A 26,729-nucleotide genomic window follows, 5' to 3' on the forward strand; every position below is an offset into this window, starting at 1 on the left:
AGTGTATACCTATTTTCCACATTCTAATAACAATTGGATGTAAACTATCTACATGCAGCGGGGGAGAAAAGGGAGATATGTCAGTTGTATTTTCAGGTTTTGGAGATTGTTGTTCACTTTTGAAGACATTCTGACCTTTGCAAAGCTTATCAAAACACCACTTGCAGAATTGGTATTAGTCATATGATATAGTGAAAAACTTTTGTATACCTGCACTAGAAGTATTGGGTTTGTTTCTGGCTGAGGGCTTAGTTTGGGCTGAAGGGCCTGTTTGCGCTGTATACAAGGTAGTGAAAAGCAGAAAGGCACAAGACGTTAATGCAAAACAATTACAAAGAGTAATTGTGGCCACCTTGTTATAGGAAAGATGTCATTAAGCTGGAAAGAGCAAGGAAGATTTACGAGGATATTGGCATGACTTGGGGTTATGAGCTATAGGGAGAGGTTGAGGAGGCTAGGACTATTTTCTGGAGCACTAGGGACTGAGGGGTGATCTTTTAAAGGGTGTATAAAATGAGGTGAAGAGATAAAGGTGAAAAGTCCCAAGGTAGTGGAATCAAGAACTAGAGGGCATAGGTTTAATGTGAGAGTTGAAACTGTCTCACATAGTGGGAATGTGCAATGAGCTACCAGAAGAAAAGTAAAGGCAGGTACAATAACCCTGAAAAATCATGTCAAGTACTTTATTGTCATATGTAACAAAAAGAGAATAATACAATTGCAGCACATCAGATTTGTAAAAACTGCTTGATATATAATATATTAAAAACAAAAACAAAAACTAGATAAAAACACAATATAGTGCAAAACCTGAAGTCCCTAGTCCAATCAAAGCAGTTCTTGGTTTAGTTGGAATTTGTCGTAATTGATAGACTGGTGGTTGGGAAGAAGCTGTTCCTGAACGTGGACGTTACAGGTTTCGGACGCTTCTTCCTGATTGGAGGAGTGCAGTGAGAGCATAGCTGCCTCTTACAAATTTCTTCAATGGTGAGGGGGTCTGCCTGTGACGGGCTGGTCAGTGCTCACTTTTTATAATAATTCCTGGGAATACTGCAATTGTTCATTTGAACAATTAATGGATAGAAAAGGATTAGAGGAATTTAGGTCAAACATGAGCAAATGGGACGAGCATAGATGGGGCATATTGTTCATAATGGGTGAGTTGGGCTGACGGACCTGTTTCAGTGCTGTATGACTTATAAAGGGAAAAAAACTATTAATGTAAAACAATTAAAAGAAAGTCTGGTAATGCATGAGGTGATCCGTTGCTGAGGTAGGGTGAGGGATCTACGTGCTTTTGTATAGTGACACTTGTACTGAACTGTATACAAATAATCACTAAAGTATCATTGTAACCATTGGTTGTGCAGGTCAATTCAAGAGGCGGTTGCTTATAGGAAAGTAGCTGTTCCTGAACCCGATGGTGTAGTACCAGCTTATCTATGGCTTACGTAACTCCTGTCTGATGGTAGGAGCGATAAGAGCACATTGTGCATATGGTGGAGATCCATGATGATAAAATGTTGCCTCCTTGAGGCTGAGCCTCAGATGGTGGGGTTGGTTGTGTCTGATAGACCAGTCTTGAGTCCACCACCTTCTGCAGCCCCTTGTCTCTGCATGCATTGGAATTGCCGTAGCAGGCCATGGTGCTACCAGTCAGGATACTTTCAGCAGTGCATGTGGAGAGGGTTTGCTGGAATATTCAGTGAAATGCTGAATCTCTAAAACTTTTAATAAAGTAGCGGCACAGGTGATCCTTCTCCGTGATTACACCCATTATTTCCAACTCTGATTTACCGATAAAAACGCATGTGGTCTGATTTTCCTTTTCTGAATATTTTTTGGTTTTATTGATATTGAACGAGAGGTTGTTGCAGCACCGCTCAACCCAAGTATTCTATCTCTCCTGCATGCTGACCTATCACCATCCACGATTCAGCATCAACAGTGGTGTCATTGTTGAATATATAAATTGGAGCCATGCTTAGCCACACAGTCATGGGTGCAAAGAGAGTAAATCAGGGGCAGTGCATGTGTTTGTTGAGGTGAATCTCAGGTTAGTAGTGAACTCTAACCTATGCCATGCACATCTTTAAACACTTCACCCTTCTCCAACTTCAACTACATATCTCACAATCTGCAGGCCCTTCCTGTTATGCAACATCAAGCATGGTACCCAAGAACAATGTATCACATTCACTAATTCTAACGTTCCCCCGTCTCAGGATGAAATGACACCCTGGTATTGTGGTGCGGACAGTTGAGGGTGGTGGAAGGAAAGCTGAATGCGTACGCCATTGTTTACCTCTATTCCTATTTCACCCAAACTCAATAATGAATAGATTCTTCAATTCAAACCTAAACAAACTAATTCATCACAAAGGCTGATGATTGTTCCCCTTTCACCTCCAACTATAGTATGACATTCTTGCTTCAATACTCCCTACTCTTAAAACCCACCCTCAAATCTGCCTCCATTAACCTTCCCCAATTTACCCTTGCCTGGCATCCATCCTTTCTGTGATTCACCTTTTAACAGTCCTCTGGAGTAACTCAATGGGTCAGGCAGCATCTGGAGATAAAGGATGGGTGATGTTTCGGGTTGGGACCCTCTTCAGACTGTTACTGGTATATTACCGCTATATATTTAGACTACTGAAATAGTTACTAAATGAAACAAGCATTCATGTGTCCCAAAAACTGAGATTGTTTTAATCATTGAAATTAGTTTGCTTTATTCATTTTGAAACACAGAAGTATCAAGACTGTTTCTGTACATGTAAATTTAAGATAATTCACACTAAATATATTACAAAAAAACCCAGGACCATTTAAATTTCCACAAGAATTGATTTTAATGTTCAGAAAGCACAATCAAAATAAATTAAAAAAAACATAAACAGTAATAGTGTTGCCACTAAACGTTTGCTGTGTGGCCAATACATATGATTCTATAGCCCCATAGCTGGTATCTGTAGGAATAAAGTTAGATAAATCAGAGTGATGTATCAATGTAGTGTGCATTCTCTGAATATCCCCCATACTAAATCACACACAGCTCAGGGGAATTTGAGTTACAGCATATTGGCAGAATATCCAGTCTATATTATGTACAATTTGTTTTTTATTTAGTCAGGAGGGAGATGCTTGTGTGAGGGATATCAGAACGTTGGTACTTTTAAACTGTGCAGAGGTTCTGTATAAATAGACACAAAATGTCAGAACCCTATATATCACAGAACTATCATTGGTACACAGCAAAGTCAGGTTGTATGCAGAAATTGATAAGGTAATACTCGGGAGGTTCAACAAAGGTGCAACTGAGCTATTATAGAAGCAATTTTATATATTTAGAAAAAAAAATATTGCTATGTTTTAGTATTTTAATTCAATCCTACTATTACCCTTTCTTAACATGCTTTATCCTGTCTGCCAAAATGCCGTAAAAAACCTAATGCACAACTACATTTATTTCGTACAAGAGAAATTTAGTTTAAAGGCTTTAAATATTGTCTTTATTAATAGGTATGCCTTATGAACCAAGTAATTAAAATACACTAGTAATTGCAATATTGGTTTAGAAAGTAAATCTCAACATGGGAAGTTGGTTGACTTACTATTTGTAGAATTAATCGATTGGTGAAAATGCAGTAAGCCTTTAAACTTGATCAAAACCCTTATCAATGCATTTATTCCCTTTTGTCCAGAGATGTCACATGGAGGAAGGAGAAAGGGAGGGATGGATTAGGATAAAGTTTATATGTAGTCGGTGAGGATGGGAAAGTATATTTTTCAGATTTAAAGAAAATATAGACTTGCATGAAATCAAATAAGTGCCCAAACCAAAATTCTTTTAAGAAATTTCCCAGAAATGGTAAAACTAGCATAATGTCAAAAAGTGTCAAGCTGTTTCTTAATGACTAAAATAGATTACCTCACAGTTTAAATTAAAACGTTTCTCCTGGATATTATTAAGGATTGTAATTTACAATTAAACACTAAAATCCAAGTAAAACACAAAAACTCTCCAATTTTTGATTTCCTGTTTAGACCAACAGCCTGGAACATTGCTTCTCTGCTTTTACAATGCAGAAACCTTTTACTTCTGATTCTTTTAATAATTTGGTCATGTCAAAAAATAATCATCACAAAGAATTTATCTACACATTTGTGGAACAAAAGTTACATTGTAACACACCAAGACTGTCTTCTTTTAAGGCACAACACATCGTTTATGTATATTCTTCTTGTCAAGCTTTACAAAAAGTGACTATCCTCATAAAAGCAATTACGTTTATGAATCCAGTTGCTAACTTAGTATAAGCTCTCACAGTAACTAGGTTACACAAACTGCAGGTCTAGATGTGATTGTCAACGTAGCCCAGTGCACTCCTAATGCAGTTGTCAGCCTGGATAAGCAGACTAAAGTTTGCTAGAAACACTGTATTATGGAGAGAATCCAATGGCAAGGAATGCCGTTGAACAACTTCATGCCGGATGCATAGGACAGCAGCTTCATGTTTCTTAAAAGAACTAGTTCATTTTGTGAGCTGTTCAAGCATCCTGGGCATTCTATAATCACTTGAAGAGTTGTAAAATACACACAACTTGCACTTTATCTATAATGAACAATATTTTCCTAAGACCAACATAGTTCCTTATACAGAGGTTCAATGTACCAGTCACTGTTCAGCAGTTTGAATTCTCAATAGCCTCACATGACAAATCAATTCTCTTCATTTCTTAAGACAAATGTGGAAGCCAGAGGTGCTGGAGATCACAGAGGGAAACTTCACATATTCCTAAAGGTTGCTAATAGTTGTTGACTTTGTATCTCTGGCTGTGCTGCACAAGGCAGCTACAAGTATTCAAGTTCCAGTGCTTGGTTCAAAGCCAACAGGTCAGAGTGGCTTGATATCCTCCAGAATGGCATATTGTGCTGCAGGAAGAAGAACATGAAACAAACTTTTCAGCATTAATAATCACTGAACCTGCATCAAGAGCACGTCGATAGATGTGAATTCTGCACTCTTAAATGTTTCGCAATAAATCTAAAATAAATTGAAGGAAGGTAGTTCATTGTCAGCTGCTAACTGCAATGGCTGTGTGCTGCAACACTGCAAAAGATACTAGATAACAAATGTAAGAATTGATATCACATTAATCATTTCACAATATAGACAAAATAGTTATCAAACATCATTACATATCTTTGTAGATGGTGTATGGCAAAGGAGAAGACCACAGCCTCATTAGATCACACACACACACACACTCATCTCACCACTGCCGTCAGGAAGAAGGTGCAGGAACCTGAAAACTAATGTCCAGGTTCAGGAACAGCTTCTTCCCCACAGCCATCAGGCTATTAAACACAACGAATAAGCTATGAGCTCTGAACTGCAAAAGACTATTATTATTTGCACTATATTTGTTATTACATGAACTCCCCCCCCCCCCCCCCCCCCCCATCCGGGATATATGACAATAAAACACTCTTGACTATTTTGGAAACACAACTCAAAAATATCTATGGCCTTTCGATCTTGGTGCAAATGCCAAGAAGGTGAGAGAGAGGTGCATTTATTTAAATAAAACTTGTGAAAGAGCCTGTACTGCTCTGGTGCATCTAATACAATCATTGCAGGAGGGAATTAGGAAAGGGGAAGTCGTAGAAGTACTAAAGTGCACAGCCCAGAAACGGTCTCTGCAGCCCACCACGTTCATGGTACATTTTTTCCCCACTGATCGCACTTGTCTGAATTAGGTTTGTATCCTTCTTTGCTGTACCTATGCAGGTGGCTGTCTAAATGCCTCATAAACCAGTAATTGTGTCTACCACCTGATTCTATCACTTCTTCCGACAGCATGATCCAGATATCAACAGCTCTGAGTAAAAAACATTCCCTATGCCCTCCTGTTTATGATACCCCTATCATTGGAAAATGGTAATTTATTGGCCCTTATGCGTTTCAAGATATCAAATCATCCACGTCCTTAATCCTGCATCAGATAATCGCATAGCCTTCATGAACCTATTACCTTCCATATACTTCTCCTTGGTGAATACTGATGAGAAGTATTCACTTAGGATGCCAGATCCCCTGGCACCACACAAAGATTAGTCCTTTGGTTCCTTAAAGACCCATTCTTTACCTGGCCATCCTCTTATTCCTAATATGTAGAGAATATTTCTTAATGTTACATGCCATGGATATTTCATGAACCTTTATATGCTTCTAATCCCTTTATGGTTTCTCCTATACCCTCTATATTCCTCAAGATACTCACTTGTTCCAGTTGCCTATACTTGTCATATGATCCCTCTTCCTTTACTTGATCAAACTTACAAAGTCCTTTATCACTCAAGCTTCCCCAATCTTGGCTCGAAGGGCCGAATGGCCTACTCCTGCACCTATTGTCTATTGATAGTGGTCAGTCACTTGTGACTGCAATTATGACTTTTTGCTAAAGCCAATAAATTAAATGCCTTTGTAAGAGGTGCTAATCGAACGACAAAGTCAATTTCCATGAGGCATGAACTTTTCTCCTCTATCATCTTAATTTCTATGAAGAACATAATGTGCTGGAGTTACTCAGCGGGTCAGGCAGCATCTGCAGGACATGGGTACGTGACATTTCGGGACAGCATCTTTTCTCAAACTCGATCCGTATCATTGCCGATGCATGTCCTGCAGAGATGTTATCTGACCCGCTGAGATGTTGACTCTAGCATGTTGCTTCTGCAAGATTCCAGCATTGCAGTTCATTGTGTCTTCATCCTATTTTATGTCCACCTTTACAGATATTGATAGACATTAAATTCACTCAATGCGACACAGTGGTGCAGCTAATGGAGCTGCTGCCTCACAGCTCCAGTGACCAGGTTCAATCCTGGCCTCTGGTGCTGTCTGTTGAATTTGTATGTTCTCTCTGTGATCAAGTGAGTTTCTTCCAGGTGGTCTGGTTTCCTTGCACACCCCACAAATGTTTTGGTTGGTGGGTTAATTGGGCCACTGTAAATTGCTCTGGTGATAAGTTGTTAGAATCTGGGAAGGAGGATGGGAGTTGTTGAAAATGTGGGAAGGTTAAAATGAGTTAGGATAAAAATTGTATCAGCCTAGATTTGGCCACACCTCTTTCTGACTATCACTCTAACATGCTGTGCTATGTGATCTGATTTTGAGGCAGCTGTCTTCTGAATGAGGTGCGATGTTAAACTAAGTATCTACCCATGCATTTGGGGATTTGTAGATCCCATGGCATTTTTTGAAGAGCAAGCAGTCATCCTGATGGAAAAAAATAAGGAAAATGTTTTTAGTAGTAGGCAGATTTATAACACGAGGACCTAAATTTAAGAAGATAGACAACTGAATTATACTATCTGGAGAGCGGTCCTGAGCTACCATCACTTCACCGGAGACTCACGGAATATCTTTAATCAGACTTTACTGGACTTTATCTTGCACTAAATATATTCCCTTTATCATGTATCTGTACACTGTGGATGGCTCAATTGTAATCATGTAGTCTTTCCGCTGACTGGTTAGCACGCAACAAAAAAGCTTTTCACTGTACCTCGGTATATGTAACAATAAACAAAATTAAAACTAAGAATGTGTCAAAGAATTTTGTTTTAAAATGTCAAGTTGTTGTAATAAGGATTATATTGCTTGAAAGTATAATGCAACTAGAATAGTCACTTTCAAAGTGGGATGATTACACAAAAGGACAATCCTAGGGATATTGTGAAGGAGTGGAGGTGCAGGGCTAAGTGGACAACTCTCAGAGAGCTGGTGCAGAGGTGATGGCTTAAATACCGTCGTCCCATGCTGATTCCACAATCCAGGTTCACATTCTTCTGTGAAGCAACCTAGTCAGATTTTTTAGTTTGTTGTCAAGTGTTTTGGGATGTCCTGGGGATGTGAAAGGAACTACTGAAATAGCAATTTTATGTTTAAAGCTAATTTCCTGCAGTGTATTTTAGTAGCCCAGGGCAAAAATCACAGGTAATCACATGTAGTGCTGGAGTAACTCAGCGGGCCAGGCAGCACTTCTGGAGAACATGAATAGGTGGCGTTTTGGGTCGGGACCCTTCTTCACAATCACATGTGTTCATATTCTGAATGGACACCTGAGGCTATTGGATAATTTCAGGCTTCAACAGCTGGTTGGGAGTCTGATGCTCACTATTACTATTTTACTGTTTTGTATTCATTGTGTTATCACAGATCCCACAATAGTAACAGTTGTGGTTGATCTCTCTGTTACACACTAAAAGGTGGAATAACATTGGGACGAAATACTGGACCTCAATCTCTTGGAGAAATGGTCCAAACTCAGGCTTTCACCCTTTTAAATCCGTTGTCATTTACCAAGTGCACATACACTCCATGTGGCTGATAATTTGTATCAGTTGAGGGTGAAAGGGATTTTAATAGGTATTTAAACATTCATCAATAATACCAAAGAAGAAGGAACGAAGAAGATAAAAAGTGGTGAACACTGCCCAGTCCATCACAGGAATTGACCTCCCCACAATCAAAGGCATCTACAGGAGTCACTTTCTCAAAAATGCAGCATCGGAGATCCACACCACCTGGGCCACACTCTCATTTCACTCCTGCCATCAGGAAGAAGGTACAGGAGCCTGAAAACTGGAACTTCCAGGTTTCACAGAAATGGCATTTATGGGGATTGTCTACGCAACCTGCTAGCCTTTAATATTAATTGCGAGCCACTTTGTTGAACGCTTTGTAGTATACATAGTCAATGTACTCCTATTTGCTGTGCAGTATTGCAGGATTTTGACCCAACAAAAATGAAGAATGGGAGATGCATTTCCACATCAGGATTTGTGTGTCTTGAAGGGGATCATGCAGTGGATGGTGTCCCCATATAGCTGGTGCCATTGATTTTCTAAAGAAAACGAGGATTTGGATTGGAGATCTGGCTCTATGGTGCCATGAATTGCAATTGTTCATTTTGTAGCTTGTGCAGTTAAAGTGCAGGTTGGACAGGAACGGAATATTTGGGGCGGTGAATGGTGGCCAAGTAAATTTACTGTCTGTTGGATGGTTTTGTGAATGGGTGCTATCGAAGCAGGAATCAACCAGACAAGTGGAGAATTATCCGCTCGATAGAATGGGCCGCTGGAGGCCCTGCAGCAGCCTGGGGTTCGAGTGGACCATTCCAAGAGGCCAAGGGCACAGATCGGACGCAGCCTGGAGCAACGGATCAGCTGTGGAGGACATTGACAACATTGCTTGGCCAGGCCGACTACTTCAACTCCAACCCAGTGCCGAAGATAGACACAAAGTGCTGAAGTAACTCTCGAGAGAAAGAATGGGTGATGTTTCATGTCGAGAATTTACGATGATTGAGAATTTTCTGTCAGAAATGTGAAAATTATTGGATTTCTCTATCCCACAGATCAGTGGAGGCAAATTCATTGAATATATTCTAGACTTAAATATTTAGATTTCTGCAGTGCCATGAGTCCAGGGATATGAGAAATAGGTAGGAAAGTGTAAGTTGAGGCCAAGATCATATCAATCACTTTCTTGTTCACTGACAGAGCAGATTTGAGAGGGTGAAAGGTCTACTTGTTATTATTTGACATGTTTTAGTCCAAGCTAAAAATACCCAAGGACACTCTCTTACAAGTTTCACGTTACCTCTGGTGGGTCTCACCTGCTGATGGGTATGACATCTCTGAAGAGGAATATTAGGAGAATGGGGCAATGTTGAAACGTACAATGAATGGGGGAAAAGACCTCCAGTTTTGGCACATATTCCCATCGAATCAACAATTTGCAGCGTTAACTGGGTTGGGTGTGTGTTGTCAATGCTGGATAATACATCCATTCTTATTGTAGCCTTTCTTTGGAATTCTGATAAGGTTTGCTTCCACATTACAAAGTGAATTAAGAGTCATCTATAATGCCATGAGTTAGAAATCACATATAGTGGACAGACTGGGGGAATGGCTGCCCATTTTCTTCCCTGAAACCCAATTATTTTGTTATGGCATGGTCACCATTACTGATACCTAATTTTATTTTCCAATTTATATAAGTTGTTCAATTAAATTCTCCTAGCTGTCATGAAGTGCAGTGAACTCGTCTTTGAATAACCGATCCAATATTCACCCCCAAAGCCGTTTCAAATCTCCAAGACAATCGTGATGGAACACACTCCACTTCCCTGGATTAGTGCAAATCCAATGACAATCCAGATGTTCGACACAATCTGGGGAAAAAGCAGGTTACTTGATTTCCATTCGATCTGCCACCCAAAAAAATCATTTTCTCGAACGACCAACATGCAGCGGCTGCAGTGCGAACCATTTACAAATGCACTGCATTTACTCATCAAGGAAACTCTGACAATACCTCCTCAATTTGCATCTCTGGTATCAAGATGGACAAGCATTTCAAGTGTGGAAATGATAAATGCAGATGCTGGTTCACACAAAAGGGCACAAAATGCTGGATTAACTCAGTAGGTCAGGCAGCACCTCTGGAGAACATGGATAGGCAATTGTTCTTTCAAGTGCACGAAAACATCACCACTGGCAGCAGATTTCTTCCTGCCACACACTATCCTAACGTGGAAATACATTCTCATTCCTTCATTATCGTTGGATATAAACACTAGCGCTCCCTCAGCAATGGCACTGTGGGAGTACTTTCACCTGAAACAAAGCGAGGCTTCAAGAGGTGGCAGTGGGGCATCTTGTCAAGTATAGTTAGGGATAAAGAAAACATGCCAGTGATGTCCGTCCAAAAAGTAAATATCAACCCTGGATTATTGGTTTATTAATACTCCATGTCCCCCATATCTTGTACGGTAAAGACCTTTTGTCCCCCATTGACCACGTTTCAGGTTTAATAGAAAAGTAACACCTGAGAGGTTGCTGCCAGAAGGTAAGGAGAAAATACTTCTGATGAAAGTTCATTAACATGAAACATGAACTTTGTTACTTTCTCCACAGGAGCTGCCTACATTTTCTGTTTTATTTCCAAAGCACGTTGGTCCTGTTCTCTAACATGTGTAGGAAGGAACGGCAGATGCTGGTTTATATCGAAGATCAAGCCAAAATGCTGAAGTAACTCAGCGGGTCAGGCCGCATCTGTGGAGAAAAGGAATAGGTGACATTTGGCGACCCGGAACGTCACCCATTCCTTTTGTCCAGAGATGCTGCCTGACCTGTTGAGTTACCTCAGCATTTTGTGTCTGTTCTGTAACACTTTAGTTCAATTATTTTGGATGTCCTGAACCAGAGCTCCAACCGGATGGACTCACTTTCCCTGTGCCTGTCTTTAGCTCCACCAGTTTGATCTCACCTTCTCCAGCAACTGTTCTCTGTGAACACGAGTAGGGGTTATGGGGTGAGAGCAGGAGAATGGGATTGAGAAGGAAAGATAGATCAGCCCTGATTGAATGGCGGAGGAGACATGATGGGCCGAATGGCCTAATTCTGCTCCAAGATCTTATGACTGGCATTTGTAGCTTGCTGGCAGTGAACCAATTTGGCCGACAAATGTAACACATGTATCATGTATCCCTGCTGCCATCCATACACCAGTCACATTTTGGCCACAATCCAATGTCTAGATCACTACAGCATTTATTTTTTTATAAAACAAACATTTGTTCATCTCCATATAACTAAAAGTCTTCATCTTGTGTGTGTGTGTGTGTGTGTGTGTGTGTGTGTGTGTGTGTGTGTGTGTGTGCGTGTGTGTGTGAGAGAGAGAATCTGGTTAATTCATATTTCCTTCCAAACGCTAGGTCACAGCCTTCCCATTTTCACACATCCTACTCACATTTTTCCCGATGAGGCGATAAACATCTTCCCGTCGCATTCCCACCTATATTTCCGAAGTTATTAATCCTTTAAATTTAAAAACTCACCTATTTCGGAAAAAAAAAAGATTGACGTCACAATGCACTCGCAAGGCGGGACGGGACACTCCAGGAGGGAGGGGCACACCAGCGCTCGCGGTGAATGAGGAGTGGCGGCGGCTGCCGGCGCCCGACCCCTGGTACCTGGTCCTGGAGCTGGAGTGTGGGTCAAACCCGGGGCTTGGGATGGGGACGTGACAGAAGCCGAGAAAGAAGCCGCTGCTGGAACCAAGGACGAGCCTGAGTCCGGGGTCAGGGACGAGTCCGGAGATGAAGTCGCCCCCTGCACTGGAGCCCAGGCGGTGGCCGTGATGACAGCTGGAGTCTACAGCCAGGGCCGGTCCGAGTACAAAAACCAGGACGAGTTCCAGGCCCTGGCGCTGCTCCATGACCTGGGTAGGTCTTGCAGCAGGGAATGGGAGTGAGGGGAGGAGGATGAGGGAAATGAGGAGGAGGGAGATGGGGTGAGGAGTGGAGTGGTAGAGATGGTGGGGGGGGGGGCTTGGAGGAGGATGGGGAGGGGTGGAGGAGATGCCCCCTCCCTATCTACCCTCACCCACCCTCTCTACCCCCTCCCTCTCTCTTCCACTCCCTCTCTACACTCCCTCCCCCCACTCTACCCCCTTCCGTCTCTGCCCCTCTCCCTCCCTCCCTACCCCCCTCCCCCTCCCCTCCCTCTCTACCCCCCTCCCCCTCCCTCTCTACCCCCTCCCCTCCCTCTCTACCCCCCTCCCCCTCCCTCTCTACCCCCCCCCCTCCCTCTCTACCCCCCGTCCCTCTCTACCACCCCTTCCTCTCTAGGGATTGAAGAGGGAGGGTGAAGAGGAGGTGGAGGGAGTGCTGGGGGATGAGGAGAAATGAGCCGCGCCTGCGCAGTTGGGGGCTATGTGTGAGTGGTGCAATATTGCGTTGTAGGAACGGCTTGCGTAGGGGGAACGGGTGAGTGGTGGAATCTTGCGTTGGGGAGCAAACCCGACGGGTCTGCGCTTGGTCTAGTTTTCTATTAAAAGTTTTACTTCCTTTGAAAATGAATATCTACAATGGCCACAAATTCATAATATTGTACCCAACATCTAAATTCCTCATTGAAATGTTGACTCCATTGTAAATTATGTTTTAGATGAGATTGTAACAGTCAGCTATATAGGTATATCTTATTTAAATATGCAGCATATGTTTCTGAATCGTGACTGATTCTATGGGAGGGGGTGGTCATTGCAAATGGTGGGGAAGATGCAAAAGCTGTTTAATTCCCTATAGGATTAACGGAAGGGAAAAACATTTTGAAAACTTTGCAGGATTTTCAGCACCCCAGCTGTGTTAGTTATTCTTGTCAATCAGAGTTTGGGGTGATATGGACCCAGGGGTGGAAATAAAAACCAAATGGAGCTGGGTTTAGCTGAGAGAATATGGGCAAGGTCCCTGCAGCCTTGTTCTTTGCTCTACACTGAAACCTTAAACCAGAATGTTTTAAGTGGGCCTGCAGTCTGATTGGGTACCTGTTAAAAGATTTACCCCCCCCCCCCCCGAAGGTTAATATTGAAAATATAACCTTGTTTTATAATTTATTAAAAAAAGCATTTTATTTCCTTACACCTGAAGCTGCTCCTCCCAAAGCCGCATACCAAGTCAATAACATAAATGGTGCTTAAAAATCTGTCTGTTTAACTCTATAACTGGTAACCAGGGACACAGACACACATATTTGAGCAGATCCTCAGTATTCCCTTAACACTGGGTGGCGCCAGCAATGGCTGCCTCGCCAACAGTCTGTCTGTTCCTTCCTACTCTGTTGTTTCTTTAGTATGTATTAATTGTATGTTTTAGTGTTATTTAGCTTGTTTTACGTGGGGGTTGGGGGAAACTTTTTTTAAAATCTCTTACCTTGACGTAGATACGATTTTTTTCCATGTCGTATCTCCGTCCGCACTGCGGCCTAACATCGAGGAGTTGACGGGCTCTGCTGGAGACCGACTTCGGGAGCTCCAACCGTGGGAGCCTGCAGACTTCACATCGTGGAGCTCGCGGTCTCTGGTTAGAGACTGACTTTGGGAGCTCCAAGCCGCAAGAGCTTCAACCGCCCCGACGTGCGAGCTTCGATCGCTCGAACGCGGGGGCTTCGACCGCTGGCTGCGGAAGCTTCGATCACCCCGACGGATGGTTCGACTGCCCCGATTTCAGGGGGATTTTACTGCATAATCCACTTCCAACAGGAGAGATTGGCTTCCAGCAATTATTCAACAATAATCATTTGGATATAGAAGTGTTAAAACACACACCTCTAGATTCAGGAACAGTTTCTTCCCAGCTGTTATCAGGCAACTGAATCATCCTACCAACAACTAGAGAGTGGTCCTGACCTACCATCTACATAATTGGAGATGCTCCAACTATCTTTAATCAGACTGCTGAACTTCATTTTGCACTAAACGTATCTGTGCACGTGACAATAAACTAAACTAAAAAAAATACTTATTGACTGATTTTCCTTCACTTTTGTGTAATGAAGTGACTAAAATTGTCACAAGAGTTCTTGTTTTAATGCAGGCTGGTGTGGACACAAAGTCATAGGAAGACAGAATATTTTACTCGAAACCACCAAGGGTGCTGCACGATTGGCAGCCCCGCCAACAGTCTGTCTGTTTTTTTTGTCTTTTTGTTTATTTTTAGTGTGTGTTAAGAGTTTGTGTAAATGTTCTCCAGTTTGTTTTATGTGGGGGAGGGAATGGAGGGGGAGGGGGTTCTGGGGAAACTTTTTTTTCAGTTTCTTACCTTGCCGGAGATGCGATTTTTTTTTTGAATTGCATCTCCAGTCGTTCTGCAGCCTACCATCAATGAAGCTGGAGGCCTCCTTGGACTGACTTGAGCCCCACCGCGGGGCGTGGACTTAACATCGGAGCTGATCCCTTGCCTGACATCGCTCCAACCGCGGCCTGCGGACTTTACATCGGGAGCTCGCAGTCTCGGGGGAGGCCGAGTTGGGAATGTTCAACGACACAAAGCCTCGACCAGCTCCGACCTGGGGTCTGATCGCCGGCGCGGGGGAGCTGACATCCTCCCGATGCAGGAGCTGATCGCCCCGATGCGGAGGGCCAAAACGCCGCCGGCTACGGGAGTCAAGATCGTCCCGTCAACGGAGGGCTCGAGGCCCCCGAACGCGGGAGAGCATAGAAGGGAAGAGATTTGAACTTTGTTTCGCCTTCTATCACAATGAGGAATGTGGAGGAGTCACTGTGGTGGATGTTTATGTTAAAATGTATTTTCTGTGTTCCGTTGCTTTTTATTTGTATGACTGCCTTGGCAAATGAAATTCCTCGTATGTTGCAAAACATACTTGGCTAATAAAGTATTATTGTGATTGTTGTGTGATCATAATTGTATCTGCTTTGTTTTGAAAATCAGCATCTGAAGTTCCTTGTATCCACAATTCTGATCATTTCTCTTGGCCTTTTGGCTCTTCCAAAGATACACAACATTGACCACATACTTGAGCAGATCGTCAGCATTCCGTTAACAAACCCATTTCAATGGTCAATCAATGGTCAATTGTTTCTTTATTGTCACATGTACCAGGGGTACATGTTTTATGAATTCCGACCCGCAAGACTATCCCCCCCCCCCCGACAGATTTTACCGCACAAAACACTTCCAACATTTGTTTCCAGTAATTATTCAAAGTACTCCAAAGACGTACAGGTATGTAGGTGAATTGGCTTGGTAAATGTAAAAATTGTTCCTAGTGTGTGTCAATGTGCGGGGATCGCTGGTCGGTGTGGACTCGGTGTATCTCGAAAATAAACTAAACTAAACATAATCATTTGGAAAAGTTCTGAAGAGGAACAAAAGTTATTTTTTGTAGATCAGTAAAGTTTTGATCCTGTGGGAGGGGGGGTGTTGCATTTCAATGTTAATGTTACAGGAGTGCCACAAATCCCTCAGCATTATACTCCCAGTTGGCTGATCCATAATCTTGTGTCTGTCAGAGCTCAGACAGCTCAATGAAAGGGGACTTCAGGCTATTAATGGGCTTAATGCAGGGAACAATTATTTAGTCTCTCTTGGATCATTAATTTTATTTCATCTTCTGCAGGAAACTACAATTCAAGTATTGTAACTCCTGATTTCATTCCTGCAGATGTCAGGCGGAACTTCTTTAATGGAAACAATACATGAAAAAAAATGCAAGCTGGGGAAAACAATGATTACAAAATATTCTATGCTCCTATTTCAGAAGGCAGACATAAGCCGCCAGCTATTTGATGTCAGGAGCCTTTGCATGCAAGGTCCCCTCAGGAGTTGTGATGATGAGTAATGAGTTTGGTGAGTGGAAAAACATTTGAGTGGAAAAATACCATAAATTCAAAGTTCTGGCCTTGAGATTAAATAATGCCATTTACTTTCTCTATGCTGTTGTTGATTTCAGTTTCTAAAACAAATATTACGCAACAAACCCAAATCACTTTGGTGCACATTGAACAGCAAGCCGATCTTGATAAACTGTATAACACATTCATTTGAATTACTTCAGTGAGTGTAGCCGTTGAGCGCATTAATTACACCCTTGGTCGGGCTTATTACAAAACCAACTCTGCATTACGTTCAATGAATCCAGAAATTATTGAGGAGGCATCAGAAAATAATGATCACAAGAAAGATGCCATGTTGATATGAGAACCCAATTCATTCACTAATAGAGTTCAGGGAAGGGAGGCTGGTGACACTATGCATTCTGACTCAATGTGATTACAATGTAGTTGACTTTAATGTTCCCCACAATAACTTAGGACTTCTATTTTAATTTAGTTTAGAGATCCAGCATGGAAACAGGCTCTTCAGCCCACCAAACCTACGCCAACCATTGGTCCACAAAAATGCTGGAGAAACTCAGCGGGTGCAGCAGCATCTATGTAGCGAAGGAAATAGGCAATGTTTCGTGTCGAAACCCTTCTTCAGACTGATGGGGGGGGGGAGAAGAAAGGAAAAAGGAGGAAGAGGAGCCCGAGGGCTGAGGAAGGGGAGGAGACAGCAAGGGCTAACACAATTGGGAGAATTCAATGTTCATGCCCCCAGGGTGCAGACTCCCCAAGCAGAATATGAGGTGCTGTTCCTCCAATTTCCGGTGTTGCTCGCTCTGGCCATGGAGGAGACCCAGGACAGAGAGGTCGGATACGGAGTGGGAGGGGGAGTTGAAGTGCCATTGGTCATCCATTCGCATTAGTTCTATGATATCTCACTTTTGCATCCACTCCCTACGCAATCGGGGCACTTTATTTTATGGAGGCCAGTAAACCTGCAAACCCACTCGTCTTTGTAATGTGGGAAGAAACTGGAGCACCCGGAGGAAACCCACGTGATCACAGGGAGAACAGGCAAACTCTACACAGACAGCACCCCAGTACAGGGTTGAACCCAGGTCCCTTGTGTGGTTAGGCAGCAGCTCTAGCAGCTGCACCACTGTGCTGTACTTATCAGCACAGGCAAGGATTGTAGTTTTGTGTGGTATTTCCCTATATTCTAAGAAGAAAAATAGAAACTTAAAAGATTACACCAATCAATTCATGCCTGCAAAGTATGTACATTTATAATGTTGTAATCATTTTGATGAAGCAGCCTATCTTATTGAGAAGGGATTTATTCTTTATAAAATAAAAAATAATTTTACCTGTAGAATATGAATATTTGAGTTAATATGTATTTTTCTTCATTGTACGAACTGCTAATTTAAAATCTTATGTTTTACCAACCTATTCATATATTTCACTTTCAACTTTCTTATTACATTTTATAATATTTGTGTCACATGGGCTAGAGAATAATGTCATAAGGGATAGGTGTAGAATTAGGTTGTTCGGCCCATCAAGTCTACTCAGCCATTCAATCATGGCTGATCTATCTCTCCCTCCTAGCCCCATTCTCCTGCCTTCTCCCCATAAACTCTGACACTCTGACACAAATAAGTTAATAAGTTCATAAATCATAGGAGCAGAATTAGGCCATTCAGCCCATCGTGTCTACTCCAACGTTCAACCATTATCATGATCTATTATTCCCTCTGAACCCCATTCTCCTGCCTTCTCCCATAATCTTTGATACACATTGTAATCAAGAATCTATCAGTCTTGGCTTTAAAAATACCCAATGACTTGGTCTCCACCACCATCTGTGGCAATGAATGCCACAGATTCACCACCCTCTGACTAAAGGAATTCCTCCTCAGGAATGAAATTGCAACCAAAACCTTCTCTGTTCCCATCTATTAATCTTCAAACTACAAGTCAATTTTAAGTTGCATACAAAATAGATTTTCTATTCTTGCTCCTTGGAAAGATCTCCTGTTGTTGTTCTGTGGTTTGCTCATGGAAGATGCAACTAATGTTATTTAAAAACAAGTATTAAGATATTGCAAATAGTGTTAATTGTTTCAGTTGAAAAACTCACTCTTGCATTGTTCAATCAGTATCTTACAATTTCATTGAGTAGTCTAATGATATAATCTTTGAAGAAAGGCACATCACAAATCAGGAATTAAAGCATGCAGAACTCTGTTTTCTGATTCACTTAAGCCCTTAAAGACAGGCATATAATTAAAAAAAAAAAAACATGCAGGAAGGAAAGGAATTATCCGCCACCTTAAAAAGGAAACCAAATCAATTATCTATAAGGTTAATTCTAGTTGACAACGCAACTTGTCCAAAGCACTATCTTCTTCATGCTCTACAAGCTAATATATTAAGGCACACTTGGAAAAGTCATTTCCAACATCACATAAACTCAAACAAAGCAAAGCCCAGAGTAATAAATCTAAATGGTGCACCAACGATATTTAGCAGACTTGTTACCTTTTTTGCTGCCTGTTCTTCTTCTACACCATCCCCAATAACAACATATACTACTTTTCTGCCAAACCTTTGCATAATTCGTTCAAAGCAACTTTCTTTGCCTAGAAAAAAATGAGGAAGAGTACAGGGTGAATTTACCTGAGTAGCAGCATGTTCTTCATCTCGGGCATCTCCAATGACAACATAAGTAACTTTAGTGCCAAATTTGGACACTATACGCTGAAAACAGCTCTCTTTGCCTGAAAAACAATGAACGGCTCAGCCTTTCAACAATAAACCATTTTATTATATTGTATTCAGTTTCTCTTCAATTACCTTTGAGAACAAGTTCAAATATTTTGGGGACAAAAATGATGAGAACTATATCTGCTGCAAAGTCTTGAATTCAGATGAGGTTTCAGTAAAATTGTCCCAAGTGTGTAGGATAGTGCTAGTGTACGGGGTGATCGCTGGTCGGCACGGACTCAGTGGGGTGAAGGGCCTGTTTCCGCGCTGTATCTCTAAAGACTAAAATAAAATCTAAAGTCTAAAGAGCAGTTCTATGTTTCTTCAACTTCAATCCAATTTTAATTATACAAAATCACTCTGTTACCTGGGCTCATTTGTCATTTAACAGTGAAATTTGGTCTTGGTTTGGTATATCCATGATGAATTTTACACCAAGTACTTATAGGCAAATGAACTATGTGAAAGACTAGTGTCCCTGGTAAAAAGATGTTTTCCTCCCTTTCCCCCCCACCCACCCCCTGATTACATGAAGGCACAGACTCCTGCTCTACCTGATGGGCACTGCCATGTTTAAGGACAACTAACAAACAGATATCCCAAAAAAATCCTCTTGGCAGCATGATGGCTAAAATTGATATTACTTTCACCTAACATTGACAGACAGTGGTTGAAGTTGGCATTTGGTAGTGATTGGAAATAGGCAATAGTGAATCAGTCTGATATCTCTTTCATTTGACCTTATCATGCCTATACATGTGTGTTCCAAAGCCATCAATGGAAGTATGATGCTTACTCCTTGGATGTGGTGGTGAACGTCTTGTCCTGACAGGAGATTTTAAGATGATGCCCTTCTCCTTATTTCTAGCATTTATTTCCCACTTATAGAATATGAATTTAGAATGCTTTTCTGCTCTTATAAAGTTTCAAGAAATTCTTAATATTGTACTTAGCCTCCACAGCTATTCTTGAGTTCCTTCCTAATCTACTGAGCACTCTTTTGGGAGGGAAAGTTAGTATATTTTAAGGCGATTTTTCCTGATCTTTTTGTTGCATTGTGTTGCTTTCTGAGGTGAAGGCGTACAAAATAAGACCCTTGCTTTGTGCTCTCCTGTGCCGATAACACGGGTCACCTAGGGTTACAGTCACAGGTCTAGGTTGTTATTTCTGTTATTTCAAAGGCTTTTGGCACTTTGGCCTTCATCAGTCAGAGTATTGAGTATAAAAGTTGGGAGGTGATGTTGCAGCTGTATAAGACACTGGTGAGGCCGCATTTAGAATATTGTGTTTAGTTCTGGGCACCATGTTATAGGAAAGATATTGTCAAGCTTGAAAGGGTCCAAAAAATGATGTTGCCATGACTAGAAGGTGTGAGCTATAGGGAGAGGTTAAGTAGGTTGGATCTCTATTCCATGGAGCGCAGGAGGATGAGAGGAGATGAAGGGAGATCTTATAGAGGTATATAAAATCATGAGAGGAATAGATCGGGTAGATGCACAGAGTCTTCTACCCAGAGTAGGGGAATCGAGGACCAGAGAACATACATTCAAGGTGAAGGGGAAAAGATTTAATAGGAATCTGAGGGGTAACTTTTTCACACAAAGGGTGGTGGGTGTATGGAACAAGTTGCCAGAGGAGGTAGTTGAGGCTGGGACTATCCCATCGTTTAAGAAACATTTGGACAGATACATGGATAGGACAAGTTTGGAGGGTAATGGACCAAGCGCAGGCAAGTGGGACTAGGATAGCTGGAACATTGTTTGCCGTTGTGGGCAAGTTGGGCCGAAGGGCTTGTTTCCACAACGTATAACTCTATGACTCTATTTGGTTTGTGAAATGGAACTTCTCTTTGTGTCTTAGTTTCATTTCCAAAAGTGGCTTATCAAGAGGCCACATTTCTAACATTAATTCTATTTGTTCTTGGTTTGTAATTGTCTGGCATACTTGATGATATAAAGGTAACTAACTTACCAATATAGCAATTTTGAATTATAGTTTCTTTATACAGTAATTTCATACATTGATGATATGTCCATTGCAGTCTCTTTTCTATTACCAAATGTTTCCTGTAGGGTCAGGATTTGCACTAATATTAAACAGCCTCTCCAACAGAATGGCATCTGTGGTAATGTTAAACAGCTCCTCAATCAGTCAGGATACATAGTTATATTATAGCAGTCCTTAGATCTGTTAAACATCTCCTCAAACAGTAACATGCACATAGATCATTGTTCACGTTAAACCACTCGCTTGTAGGTTGTAGTTTCTTCAAAGTACTTTGATAATCATAAGCAAATATCTGAAAATAACAGCAAATGACACAACAAACCATAATGAAAGAACACATCAAAACACTTTGTAACCATTCGTGTTCTAAAACAAGCCCTTATCAAAAACATTTAAAATAAGCATCCGGCCTTGTCCAAACACATATTGGAAAAATCATGTTTATGTCTTACACGGCAAGAGTCTTCTGATTTGATAGTTTATCGTTTGTCACAAGGTGATCTAAAATATAGGATTAAACTCAAACTCCTTAAGAAGCATTAATATTTGGACGTTTGCTTGGTGTGACCCCAGCTTGGTGCACTTGGTCTCATCTCTGCTTCACCTTCAATCATTTGCATCATTTACAGGCAGAAGTTCCATAGCAGGGTCTCTGCAGATAACTGATGATGCAAGTACGTCAATTGTTTTCAGAATTACACTTTTGAAAGGCAGGTTCAAATGTTCATCATTTACTGAAATATTCTGTTCAAAGTTAGTTCTCAAACTGAGTTCATGACTGACCTGGAAGGCCAGGAAAATTGCAGGCTTGTGGGTTTGGGAGAAGTGGGTAAGGATGAAACCAGAGTGAACATTAAGCCCAGACCTTGTGGCCCTATCAATAACCGTACATGGCCCAAAGAACCTCATGGCACTGGAGAGGATCACGTTTATGTGATGGTGTAGAAGTAATAAATTAGATTATGCAAGATTAGATAAGATCATTCAAGTTTTATTAACTTGATCAAAAGTCTTCAGGTTCAGGTTCATGTGGTGGGGCAGAAATAATGGAAAGTTCGATTATACAAGATTAGATAAGATTATTCGAGTCCCAACAAACTTCATCAAGTTTTTTTAAGAAGTAACGTACGTGATTGATGTGGGTAAGACCGTGGATGTTGTCTACATGGATTTTAGAAAGGCATCTGATAACGTCTGACCCAGGTAGGCTGATCCAGAAGATTAAGATGCATGGGATTGACAGTGAATTGGTTAAACTGATTCAGAACTGCCTTAATGATGGAAGATAGAGGGATGCAAATATCAAACACTAGAGGGCATAGGTTCAAGGTGAAAGGGGAAAAGTTTAATGGAGATATATGGGTCAAGTTTTTTACACAGAGGGTGGTGGGTGTTTGGAACACGTTGCCAGAAGAGGTGGGGGAGGCAGTTTATGATGGTGGTATTCAAGAGACTTTTGGCTAAGCACATGGATATGCAGGGAATGTAGGGATATGAATTATGTACAGGCAGATAAGAGTTAACTTTGGCATTGTGTTCCTCATAGACATTGCGGACTAAAGGCCTGGTCCTGTGCGGTAATGTTCTATGTTCTAAGATGTTCTCACACTGGGAATTTATTTAGCATCAGTATTGGTGAATAACCTAGATTTTTGAATGAACCTGGGCATCTTGGACTGGATGCCTTAAAGATCATGGCAGGAGAACGGTATTAGTGATGGCAGAAGTTAACTTCCTTAGGCATGCAATAAAAGGTGTTGAGTAAGGTGATATATGGCTGGCACAAGTGGCATATGTGATTGACGGGTGACATACTTCTCATTCTCCCCCTGCTTGTCAGTGCCCAACAGGTCCACCGTGGGCCTGGATACTGGCCACTGGTACTTTAGTAAGATGTCAACCCTTTTACACCAAATGTACCGCAACAATAGAAACAAGGAACTGCAAATGCTGGTTTACACAAAAGGACACAAAGTGCTGGAGTAAATCAGCGGGTCAGCCAGAATCTCTGGAGATGATCGATAGGTGACATTTTGGGTCGGGACCATTCTTCTGACTGCAAAGGTCACTTGCACCTACTCCTTTGCACCATTGTGGGACAATTCTGCTAATCCTTTTGATCTAACCTGAAATAACATTAAACTTAAACAGTAGATGGTCTTTACAAACTTATTGAATTATAGTACTGAAGGCACATAATTGCCTAGATGTTAATAATTAAACATTGGCTGTGATAACCAGAAGGTGAGACCTTGTGCTCTATAATCTACCTTAATTGCAATTATAATTTCAGTGATTATCATTCTAAAAATATTCCCTGAATCATCCTTACCTATTTTGGTTGCACTGTAAATATTTTCAATGGGGAAAACACCACCTAAGCTGTACAATAGGACTTTGGCAAGTGCTGGTACAAGTTGCGTCGTAGTTACCAATACATTAATACAGTTACTCCTGCAATAAACAGAGACATAACCAAATCAGCAACACTCCTTGTAACATTAGAAAAATTATTAATTATCGACAAAAATGTGTTTCAGGTTAATACAACTGTTTATTGCTCAAGTCCCAATCAGCACATAATCTAAAAGTTCACAGTTCTTTTTTAAAATTTTTATTTATTTTTATTAGAAGTACAGTAAATTACAGTAATACACATCACATATATCTTATTACATTTGTTGTACCGCTTCATTTTTCGAGCTTTAAAAAAGGTAGAAATAAAAGAAGTAAGGAAAGTGAGCAAGTCGTGAAGGTGCAGGAAAGTGTTGGGAAAAGAAAGCCCCTTAGAGAAGAAGTTAGAGAAGGAAGTAAAAAAAAGAAATAGACCCTAGAAAGAAAAGAAAAAAAAGGAGAAACAATCGCTCTATTATAACACAAAACTCCGCAAAAAAGGATATACCAAAAGTTCACAGTTCACATGAAATGCTGCATCTATGAAGGGTGCGTGAAAATGAGATCCAGCCTTTAGGAACATAGGAATATTTAACACCATAAACCTGTACTAACATTGAGTGAAATCAAGATTCGTGATCTTGCCCTCCACACTGGAACAGCTCCACCCAAGACTGCAAGTAATTGCAGAGAATTCTGAATGTAGCCCAGACCATCACACAAACCAGCCTCCCTTCCACTGACTCCATCTACACTTCATGTTGCCTCGGCAAGGGCACCAACATAATCAAGGACGAGTCTTACCCCGGTCACTCCCACTTCTCCCCTCTCCAGTCAGGCAAGAGGTACAGAAGTGTGAAAACACATATGAATGAATGAATGAATGAATGAATGAATGAATGAATGAATGAATGGATGAATGAATGAATGAATGAATGAATGAATGAATGAATGAATGAATGGATGAATGAATGAATGAATGAATGACTACGTTTATTGTCATTGCACAATACTGTGCAACGAAATTCCATTACATCTCCTCCGGTTAAAAAAATACAAACACGACAACCATTGACACATATGTACACTTATTAGTAAAATAATAAATAAGTATTTAAAAAGAATTTAAAAGAATTTGGCGGCATTTCTTGGAATTACATTTTGCTTCCCCAGTGTAATCGTTGTGGGAGCTTCTTGCGAACTCTAGTTCGCTACACAGCGTCCCAATCCTTAGAAGGTCCTGCCGGTTGTATTTCGAGTCGCAGGTCCACAGACAAACGGACAAAACAGACAAAAACAACAACATCCACACGGGGAGAGCAAAGCCGCTGCATTCAGGTGCGCCTCCGCCATATATCCAGCTTCAGGGAGAGTTTCTTCCCTGTTGTTTCAGGCAACTGAACCTATCAGCAGCTAGAGAGTGATCCTGAGCCACAAGCTAGCTCATTGGAGACCCTCAGAATATCTTTAATCAAACTTTACTGGACTATATCTTGTCTCACTATTATTCCCTATATACTGTATCTGTACACTGTGGACGACTTGATTGCAATCATGTATAGTCTTTCTGCTGACTGGATGGAACGCAACAAAAAGCTTTTCACTGTACCCCGATACACGTGACAATAAACTAAACTAAATTAAACTAAACTAAACATCAGCCTATCATAAGGTCATAAGTTCATAAGTGATAGGTGGGAGATTGCAACCTTCACGTGGTCCACCCTGTTTTGACGAATGCAATCAACCTGGCGTGCATTCTGTGATCAGACAGAACAAGTTGTCCTACAACTTTAGGCTGTGCACACCATAAGCTAGAAGAAGAAGAAGTGATAGGAGTAGAATTAGGCCATTTGGCCCATCAAGTCTACACCGCCATTCAATCATGGCCGAACTATCTCTGCCTCCTAACCACATTCTCCCCATAACATCTGACACCCATACTAATCAAGAATTTATCTCTGCCTTAAAAATATCCACTGATGTCCCAAATCTATTGACAAGTTGACGAACAGAAGTGTACCAATCTTAAATTTAAAACTAGTTACACATTGTGGCTCTATGACATCCACCATCATCGTCCAGTCAATGACGTGGCTGTCTCCCTGAAGCTTCGGCAGTGTGAAACAAATATTCATACACAGGAATTTCTGTTATTTTTATTGAGTTATTTGAAGGTAAATCCTACCTTGAACTGATGATTGAGAGTGATTTAAGTGCATTCGACAGCCAGGAATCTGTCAAAGCCTCAACCTCAGCCCTTAACTGAAGCCAGGCATCTCTTTTTGCTGGACCAAGTAATCCTAAAATAAAACACAAAGAAATATACAAAAAATGTGCAGTGACAATATATTTGAATAAGCTGTTGAACAGAAACTTCCCCGCTGTTATCATACCATTGAATAGACCTCTCCTAAGCTAAGGGTGCCATCTTGATCTCCTGATCTAACTCATTATGGTCTATGCACTTTGTTGTATCAGCATTTATCAACAGTGTAACGCTGTAACACTATATTCTGCACTCTGATTACGTTCCCTGCGCACTACCTGTTGAACTTTGGTGTGGCTTGATTGTCTTCATCCATAGTATGATTTGACTTGATAACACACAAACAAGGATTTTCACTGTATCTTGGTACATGCAGCAATATTAAACCAATGCCAATACCAATATTACACTAAAACCGGATGTTGCACCAGCTATATGTGGGAAATCATGGATATAACACCTCATGCATTACCTTCCGTGTTTAGAAATGTTTGGCATGTTTGCACTGAAACATTGTTGTGTTTGGAGCTAATGTCCAATTGGGTTCTCTGAGGATTTTGGTCAAGTTGAACATTTGAAGCAAGTATGGAGTGGTTTTTATGCACTAAAATTGGACCAATGATTTCCGGTGGAAATCTCCAGCGGAAATCATAAAAACATGGCTTCCGACGCTGTGGTGTGTGGCAATCACATGAAGATGTGAGCAATAGATAATAGATAATAGGTGCAGGAGTAGGCCATTCGGCTCTTCGAGCCAGCACCGCCATTCACTGTGATCATGGCTGATCATCCACAATCAGTACCCCGTTCCTGCCTTCTCCCCATATCCCTTCACTCCTCTATCTTTAAGAGCTCTAACTAACTCTCTCTTGAAAGCCTCTAAAGAATTGGCCTCCACACACTCACAACTCTCTGTGTGAAAAAGTTTTTCCTCATCTCCATTCTAAATGGCTCAACCCTTAATCTTAAACTGTGGCCTCTGGTTCTGGACTCCACCAACATCGGAAACATGTTTCCTGCCTCTAGCATGTCCAATCCCTTCATAATATTACATGTTTCAATAAGATTCCCTCTCATCCTTCTAA

General features: G+C 41.2%; 1 protein-coding gene across 47 annotated transcripts in view; it reads right to left on the reverse strand.

Moving 5' to 3' along the window:
- Nucleotides 1-2,718: 2,718 nt before the first annotated feature.
- eya4 (EYA transcriptional coactivator and phosphatase 4) overlaps nucleotides 2,719-26,729 on the reverse strand; it is a 428,629-nt gene continuing 404,618 nt past the window's right edge. For 41 of the 47 annotated variants that reach the window (XM_033020875.1, XM_033020872.1, XM_033020887.1 and 38 more), the window contains 4 exons: nucleotides 25,564-25,678; nucleotides 23,314-23,435; nucleotides 18,750-18,850; nucleotides 2,719-4,939 (listed from right to left, as the gene is read on the reverse strand). In XM_033020875.1, coding sequence (XP_032876766.1) covers nucleotides 4,859-4,939; nucleotides 18,750-18,850; nucleotides 23,314-23,435; nucleotides 25,564-25,678 — 419 coding nt within the window. In that variant the 3' untranslated portion in view covers nucleotides 2,719-4,858. Of the gene's footprint in view, nucleotides 4,940-18,749; nucleotides 18,851-18,887; nucleotides 18,989-23,313; nucleotides 23,436-25,563; nucleotides 25,679-26,729 lie in introns of all 47 variants that reach the window. The other 6 variants (XM_033020870.1, XM_033020915.1, XM_033020878.1 and 3 more) reach the window with 1 other exon arrangement.

This window comes from Amblyraja radiata, chromosome 5 (assembly GCF_010909765.2).
Source record: "Amblyraja radiata isolate CabotCenter1 chromosome 5, sAmbRad1.1.pri, whole genome shotgun sequence".
NCBI classification, from domain to species: domain Eukaryota; kingdom Metazoa; phylum Chordata; class Chondrichthyes; order Rajiformes; family Rajidae; genus Amblyraja; species Amblyraja radiata.